This window comes from Macrobrachium nipponense, chromosome 9, assembly GCF_015104395.2.
Source record: "Macrobrachium nipponense isolate FS-2020 chromosome 9, ASM1510439v2, whole genome shotgun sequence".
Taxonomy (NCBI): Eukaryota; Metazoa; Arthropoda; class Malacostraca; order Decapoda; family Palaemonidae; genus Macrobrachium; species Macrobrachium nipponense.
Window position 1 is genome coordinate 108,958,444 of NC_061110.1, and position 9,486 is coordinate 108,967,929.

Sequence of the window (9,486 nt, forward strand, 5' to 3'; positions counted from 1 at the left end):
TCCGCTGGTATAGTAGTTAGTGTCGTGATATGCCATTCAAATATTGCGGGTTAGCGTCCCCCCCCCCAGGCCGATGACAAATCACTGGCTCTGTATCATGTTCAGTTACTGCTGCATTGCGCTGTCTGCGGTGGAAGGTTAACACTGACATTCTTAGGAAGAATTTGAATAGATTTCATTGATTGTTGAAATAATAATAATAATAATAATATATAATAATAATAAATAATAATAATGATAATAATAATAATAATAATAAAATAATAATAATAATAATAATAATAATAATAAGAAGAAGAAGAAGAAGAACGTCTTAATCTAAACCAGCCAAACAACCAAATAAGAGTATGAGATATAATTTCAGGATAATAATCCGATTCCGATAAACATTTTCAAATACATCAGATATTAATATCATTTATTTTCCCGTAGAGAACTTTATTTTTTTTTTAAGTGAATGCGCTTATCACTTCTAGCCACTTGAAGTGACAGATACCCGAGATAAAATAAAGGGATCCCTATCATTTTCTTTTTATTTCGTGGAATGAGTTTAATATCTGAGATCCGGTTGCGATAAATAAAAGAAAAGCTATTTTTAAGTAAATTCAGACTTATGAAAGCAATAGATGTGAAAGTCAAGGACTATGTTCTCTTTTAACCGATGTCATCTGACCATGGAGCCCAGTTTGAACTATAATGCATTTCCAAAAATAAGAGTTTGTGGTCGCGTGAAAGGGAAGCATATTGCATCTTTTAAAAGTCAAAAGGCACGTGAATACGTCATTGGGCCTGGAGAGAAAATAATTTTCATCAGAGGATGAAACTAGAGAGAGAGAGAGAGAGAGAGAGAGAGAGAGAGAGAGAACAGCTGGCGGTTCCATCGCTGGATTGTAGGGAATCTCTCTCTCGGGGCTCCAACGCTCACCCGTCCATCATCAACCCCCCTCCCTCCCGCTCTCCTAATTGTGAAATGCAAGAAGTTGTTCAGCGGAAACCCATCGCTCATATCTGTACTATTTTCCTCTGCATAATTCACTTAAGTCAGAGAGAGAGAGAGAGAGAGAGAGAGATAAATTTTTATTCCCCTAGAGTTTCTTTGCAACAATATAAGAATTACTTGTCAGATTTCCCCGTAACAATATTGTTGCAACATTATCATTGTGAACTAAAATTGTATATTTTCCTGGTCAGTACTCTAGTCACCCGTAATTTGCAGAATGTGATTGATTCTTATGTTTCTTGCATTGTCATACAATATCAAAGTCAATAAAAGTGACAGGAAATCTTTAAGATCACAAGGTAATCGAAGTGATCTCAGTCGTATTCCACCCTTTCCATGGACATAAAATTTATGATCTACACCATAAATTCAGATGCCGGATTTCCTTTAGTATCATCCGTTCAGGAACTGATTTATTCCGAAGCTGTAGTGGAAAATATCTGGGGTATATTTACGTTATTGTAACTAGGAGATTTTCTTGAAACCGTGGCCGGTGGACTTGTTTTTAAATGATATCGAATCACCAATAAATCAAAAAGTATAGTTTGATCTTTATCTGATTTCATTATCAATACGACTTGAAGAATCCCATGTTTAAAAAGCTCAGTAAGGGGTATAGATTTAATTTTCACCACAAACTGTACTCTGCGGTATAATATTGAAACAAAATAAAAAAGAATCTGAGAATTGTTAATTTCTCCGCAACATCTGCCAGTAATCCTGTCGAATAGCGTGAAGAAATGTCTATATCACAGTACAGAAGAGAACTGAGAAGAAAGCTAAAATTTGTCTTTGAAAAATCAGTAAACATGAAAGATAAGTACTTTCTGCACCTTAAAATCAGAATAAGGAAGAAATTCCTGCTTTTTTTTTCATTTCTTTCTTTCACCATCTAAAAGATGGCCCCAGCCGATTAAAAATACTCAGATAGATAGCTGGTAATTATAAAGGAAATTTTTGAAATATTCACGAAGGGCATGAAATATACTAGTTTATAATAGGTAAAAAGGGCCATTGTTGTATCAAACAAAAAGAATCAATTGCTCTCGATATAAGTGTAACCCAAAGCAAAACTTATGCGCTTCCATCGAAGGAGTGTTTCGAAGTTTTTATCTCTTAAATGCTTGTATTTGGACGTGCATAGGACACTTCCGTTGCTTAGATTTGTTGTAGAGGAGACTTTATCTTTAGAATGTTATATAAGGCCCATTCCTAAAATTGAATAGTTTTGTAGACCGCTTTCTTGATTTTGAAAATTGTTTAGTGCACTTTCTTATGGTTTCAATGTTGTCCAGGATACTTTCTTATGTCTAAATGTTGTATAGGATAAATTCTTGTCTTTGAAATGATGTGTAGACCACTTTCTTAAATTTGAATTATTGTATAGGCACTTACTTTTCTTTGAAATGTTATCAAGGGCACTATTATCTTTGAAATGTTATGTATGATACTTTCTTTTCTTTAGTTGTAGCGTACAACACATCCTCATAAAGTTTCGGACACTTTCTTATTTTTGAAGCATTGTATTGGTAACTTTCTTTTCTTTGAAATGTTGTATAGGACACTTTCTTCTCATTATATTGTATTTAGATTTTTCTCGTCACTGAAATATTGCACGGGCTCAATATTGTTTAGGGAGAGCGGCAAAAAAAAACAAAAAAACATATATATATATACATTAACACAGAAATTTTATTATAAGTTTTAGTACGTTATATTACAATATTTTGGCAAAAAGTGCGAGGTTAAGGTATCTAATTAAATAAGCAGGTGATTTGTACAATGCGTAACATTACATGATAAGTAATTATGAGCTTTCTTAAATCTGTTTTTGGTATCAAAGAAGGTGACTATGAGAAGATCATACATAAATTCACATTCTAATCCTTCCATGATTAGTAACGGACCTTCGTTAAGCCATCACTAAGCTACAACTCGCACAAAGAAATAGCATTGCGTCACAGCATGAAGAAGCGGTTGCTGTCACTTTGGTAATTAAAAATAACGGCCTTGTACTGCAATTCCCTTCCTCCCGGTCAGGATTGCAAGATGCACCTCGGTATAAATATAAAGGTACCTTTCTCAAGACCGACATAAACACACGAGGCATTTCGACTGCTCGCACCATGGTATGGGATTTTGTCTCTGGCTTCATTCTATATTTTCAGGCTTACAATACGGGCATAATATCTCCCTGTTCTTGTCTAGTTTTCTATAGTTTTGTAAAGATACAGAAACATTTTATGTAAATATATATATATTATGTATATATATATACACACATATATATGTATGTATATATGTATATATGTAAATGTAAATAATCTATATGTATATATATATATATAAATATATAATATATAATATATATTTTATATATATATATTTATATTTATATTTAATTTAGGGAATTTAGGGCCGCTTACCAATACTTCTTTTCTATCTTTCTCTACATTTGTATCTATCTGTTTATCTATATTAATAATATCTATCTATCTACGTATTCATATATATATATATATATATATATATATATATATATATATATATATATATATATATATGCATATATATATATATATATATATAAAAATATATATATAGAGAAGAGAGGAGAGAGAGACGAGAGAGAGAGAGAGAGAGAGAGAGAGATAGAAGGCTAGAAATGTGCTCATACAAACTTTCAACGCAACTACCCATCGTTGAAATGACCTCCATCGAATACCAGAGACTGCGAAATGTCATTAGAAACCCGGACCATCTGTCACGAGACTGGGCATGGCATTAGAAGCCTCTGTCACTCCATTGTATGTTAGTAGAAAGGGAGGTTTATTTCCTTCTAAAGCCACCCTCTGTTACAACTGACTGCTGATCACACACACACACATTTTATTTGACTTAACTGTTACGATCCTTTCCGGGAAAAGTGTTAACGCATTTCACGACTCATAAACGTCTCAATAACACACTGCCTGTTAGAAATAGGTGTGTTTAACAGTTTAGTGATTAATTGATATAACAGAAAATGCTATGTTCGGGTAGCGAATTTCCTGAAGCACTGATCCAATCAGTTGACTCTCGTGTTCACGATTTTGATATACAACATGAGTGAAGAACCCCAACTTTTAAAACGAAAGAAAAGACAAGGTCTTCGGGCGACGCAAGCTCTTGTTCGAGCGAGCAGCTCGTAAAAATGCGTCCGAGGAAATATCTATAGAGCTAACAAAGAGCATGGCGAAATCACCATGAAATTCTAGTGTGCCCTTATTGGAGGTAAAAGTTGAGACGTGTGAAATGGGAAGCTGTTAATGACGAAGTTCTTTCTTTCAACTAGATTGCAAGTCAACTTCGAAGTGATGTTGCCATACTTTCTTTCTTCTGTTAGACAATGATTTTAGCGGTGTTTTTAACAAATTCTCTGCTCTGGTGATGGTTTCTTGACATTTGCAGTGATATAGATATTATTATTATTATTATTATTATTTGGAAATTATTCTGATCTAAATATAGTTTTATATTTGTAAATAAAAACTCGAATTGATTTAAAGGCAGCATAACTGCTTGGAGACATCAGTGGTCTGTTGACTTTATTGAATTTCTCATTATTTCAGATTTTAAGTCGCATTACTCATTAACATAAAAGATATGCACATTGTTAGAACACTGTCAGTAAAATGGCAAGACATTAGTATGAATGTACTTCTGTGAATGTTTATGCATATATTCATTGTTATCTTATGAATAAATGCAAAATTTTCAACAAAAAGGATAAAGCGTCCTCTCGCGATACAGCTACCCATACTTTAAAGATCGACATATTCATTAAAAGTAGAAAATATCAAGTTTTCCTTCACGATTTTCATTTTACATACTTACGATATTAGTTTTATTCTTTATTTATTTCTTTTTTCAGATTGCTTTCAAGTTAGCACTAAGCCTGACCCTTTTGGTAGCGTATGCCTGCGCAGATGGCATTCACGGGGGCTTTGGACACGGCGGCTTCGGACACGGCGGCTTTGGGGGACACGGTACATCCTTTGGCAATTTCGTAAATCACGGATCCTACGGGGGACACAGAGGCTTCTTCGGAGGGCACGGCGGAGGTTTCCACGGCCTCCGTGGAGGGTACGGAGGAGGAGGCACGTCTTACAGCGTGGTTAACCTCGGACCTCCTTTGCCCTTCAGAGGTGGTGGATACGGGGGAGGTTTCAATCATGGCGGGTTCTCAGGGTATGGAAAGTAGAAGGAGAAATGTGTGAGTTTTCCTCCCTGTAAAATTTGATTGCTAGTTTTCCTTATAGTGTTTCTCCTAATTCTGCAAAGCACTCGTAGTTGTGTAGCTTTGTAAAAGCAGGCTAGTTCTGCCTTATTGTCATTAACTCTGCTATTCCCTTTTCTTTCCTATTCTTCTTTTGTTCAGTCATCCATATTGCTCAGTTTTATCTAATCTAAGCCACAGAAGTACAGGTGATACGTCAAGAAATGAATCTATTTATTAGCATGGATTCTAAACATAAAATAACTGTTGACATGAAGATATCGTGATTACAATATTAAACACTATATTGTCATGGAACTGTTTATTTCATCTTATTTGCTGATAAATGTGATTCAGGTGTCCACATTATTCTATTTCATAGGTTTACTTAAGGTCGCTTTCGAGATCTACGCTTAGTTTGTTATGATTTATTTAAAATGAAAACTGTTGATGATTCTGTTTTTTTAATTGGTAGAAAGTTCTCGGAAAATAATAACCTTCGCTACCTTTACAACGTGATAATAAAATGTTATTTACACCTTCTCTTGTGTGTTATTTTCTTCATTACAGTCCGTCTTACTATAAGTGTTCTCCTGCATTTGTATGACGCATATGATCGCGCTTTTATTGCGTAACGATGTCGCTAAATAAACCACACCCTTGGAAAATTATGAGAGTTTAAATAGAAATTCCTTACGCTAAGCAGTTGAACACGGAGACATAAATAAAAACAGTACTTGCCCCTACTGACTCCATTGTCTTTGGGGGTAAATTTGTAACCAAATGTCGCTCGCAACAGAACGCAATAGTCAATTCACTTTCAGTAACGTTTGGTTACTAAAGGCAGGGGCTTTAACCTTAAGCTTAAAAAGGCTTCTAGTTCGGTTGAGGACCCAGTAGACAGAAATAGTCACCGTCGATTCTACGTATCTTATTTTTTCTCTAGTTCGATTCGGAAATGGTTCTGGGGAACATAAAACCGTCAGTAATGAAAGAGCGGTTAATAAATAAGAAAACAAGAGCACAAACGAGACAAAAACAATTTGCGCTTGTCTGTCTAGCAGACAAACGCAAATTGTTCTGAACGGAAATGAGTAATACTTTCGGCACGATGTGATTTTCAATGTGAAAATATTGCCTCGGGGAAAGGTCTGTCATCATTCTGAAGACAGAGGCAATAAGTCAAATGCAAGGTTGCCTCGGTGGTGACACATCTCGCAAGAAAAGAGAAAATCTGAAAGGGAGAGTGAATGAGAGTAAAAAATACTCTCTCTCTCTCTCTCTCTACACGCACACACACACACACACACACGCACACACACTACACACACACCACACACACACACACACACACACACCACACACACACACACATATATATATATATATATATATATAATATATATATATATACTATATATTATCATTTATAATTGCCCTTGGGTGTAAGCTATTGCAGTGCATTGTAAATTGACTATTAAATGATATTTGTGGCGTAATATTCATTTATATATATATATATATATATATATATATGTAAAATATATAAATATAATCAAAGAATATTATGCCACATATATCGTTTGATAGCCAATTTACAATACCACAGCGATAGCTTACGCCCAAGGGCAATTAAAAATGATAAGTGCTTCGTCACCTATGACCACGTGTTACAAACTTGCCAGTCAGGTATCAAGGTGGAGGTAGACTGACATCGATTCAAAGTCCAAAACCCTGAATTCGCAGGTCGTATACCTCTTATGCCTCTTTGATGGTCCAGTGTATATCGTCACCGTACTTTCATTGTTTCCCAATCAGGCGAAAGCACTTATCACTTCCGTACTTCTTCCAGAGGTACAGTGAACTAGATATTAAAAACCAATTTTGTTGTCTAATATTTGTAAATATAAAAGATTACCTGGTGTATGAGACTATATATATATACATATATCATATATTATATATATATATACATATATATATATATATATATATATATATATAATATGTGTGGGTGAAATGTTTTGTTGTGTGTGACTAATATGTATAGATATATATATATATTATAATATATAATTATACAATAATATATGGGTGTGTATTATGTATAATAAATATAAACACATATACATATACACATATATGTAGATAAATAAATATATATATATATTGTGATAGTATATATATTACACATTATACATACAACATATGTATTAATTAAAATATAAGAAATATTATATATATTATAATATATATTATATTATATATATTTATATATATATATGAGGTATATATATATATATATGTGTGTGCGTGTGTGTGTGTCTGTGTGTGTCTGTATATGTATAATATATATATATATATATATATATATATATTATAATATTATATATATATATACCACAGATACATATACACATATATGTAATATTGATAAATATATATATATATTATATAAATGTATAATATATATAATAAATTAGAATTTAAATTTTATTACAATTTTATCACATTACCATGATTTTATATACAAGCATTAAGCTACAAATGTCGTTTAATAATATCCAATTCGCTCTACCTCTCGGAAATAATATGACTACATATATGTTAACCGAAGGCGAATTTTTAGTTGATAAGACTTCGAGCCCATGAGACGATGAACTTCTTATCAAATAATAATCCCCAGTCGGTTTGCATATATATTGATATATTACTTCTGAGTTGGAGCGACTTGGGTAATTATTAAACGACATTTGTAGTTAATGCTTATATATATATATATATATATATATATATATATATATATATATATATATATTATATATATATATATATATATATATATATATATATATATATATATATATATATATATATGTATATATATATACTTATATATGTTCGTGTTTATTATATTTGTTTAAATACTTTTATTTTCTCAGACAAATAAATGATTTGATAATTTGATGACTCATGCTTACCATGATTATAACACAAACTACTGCGTTACTTTACTTGAAAAATGGTGGCTTCAAATGTGGCCCAGACTACCGAATTTTATTTTCTCTCTATATAATAATATTTTTGTTTTCAAAATAACTATACACACACACACAAACACACAGACACACAGACACACAGACACAGACAGACACACACACACACACACACACATATATATATATATATATATATATATATATATATATATATATATATATATATATATATATATATATATTCCGAGCTACGTTTCCTTTTGCCATTAATTCTCCTTCCTTTGTTTGATATGATCATTATCCAGTCTTTCCCATTTCCCCCTCTTTAATTTCTTAAGTTTCCTTCATCCCCCCTCATCCTGATCCATTCGTCATCTTTACCTCTTTTCCAGCTCCTCCTTCACTTTCTCTTTCAATAGCTGTTGCAAATTTTGCAAAAATTACAGGAATCACAATATCTTGCGTCGTGATTCTCGGTCAGAAAACAAATGACGGAGAATGCGCAACCTTTAATCTTTCTTTTTTTATTTTTCGCTTTACTCATGCCATATTTCCGCAGGGAAATGCGCAAGGAGAATGTCAAGTACAAAAGAGAAATTTTTAATCGTTGCGAGAAAGAGATTATACTTTAGGAACTTAGTGTTGCCAAAACCTGTGACGTTTAGCTTCTTTTGTGCAGGAAGTTATTCTTGGGTGTAAAAAGGGCTTTTAAATTTATGATTCTCCTCATGCTTGAATATACAGGTCAACTCTCTTCAGGCAAAAGGAAGATGATACAGAACCGATGTCGATTTGGCAGAGAGAGAGAGAGAGAGAGAGAGAGAGAGAGAGAGAGAGAGAAAATTGTTAACGTGCTGTTAAATTAATAATTCTCCTCATGCTTGGATATGTAAGTTAACTCTCTTCAGACAATAGGAAGATGACGCAGAAGCGATATCGATTTGGCAGAGAGAGAGAGAGAGAGAGAGAGAGAGAGAGAGAGAGAGAAGGGTAAGCAAACGTGAATACAATAGTAAAGCTTTTATAATTTTCTATGAGCTGTTAGCTACAGGGGATTTGTATTTCATGTAAGTAGGTCAGTACTGAGTCTTCAATGATTTCTAAAATATAGTTGCTAGAAAATGTCAGTCGATCTATTTGGACCAAACAGTTTACATCCGTACTATTTTATTCTAAATCCTGTCTAATTCCCACTTGATATTGCCGTATTAGCAAAATGTTTAATCCAT

The 9,486-nt window shown here is 33.0% G+C and overlaps 1 protein-coding gene across 1 annotated transcript; it reads left to right on the forward strand.

Moving 5' to 3' along the window:
• Positions 1 to 3,099: 3,099 nt before the first annotated feature.
• On the forward strand, positions 3,100 to 5,801 carry LOC135218269 (uncharacterized). Its single transcript, XM_064254444.1, has 2 exons — positions 3,100 to 3,129; positions 4,914 to 5,801. The coding sequence occupies exons 1-2, from the start codon at positions 3,127 to 3,129 to the stop codon at positions 5,241 to 5,243; spliced, it is 333 nt and encodes a 110-aa protein (XP_064110514.1). The 5' UTR covers positions 3,100 to 3,126; the 3' UTR covers positions 5,244 to 5,801.
• The last annotated feature ends 3,685 nt before the right edge of the window (positions 5,802 to 9,486 follow it).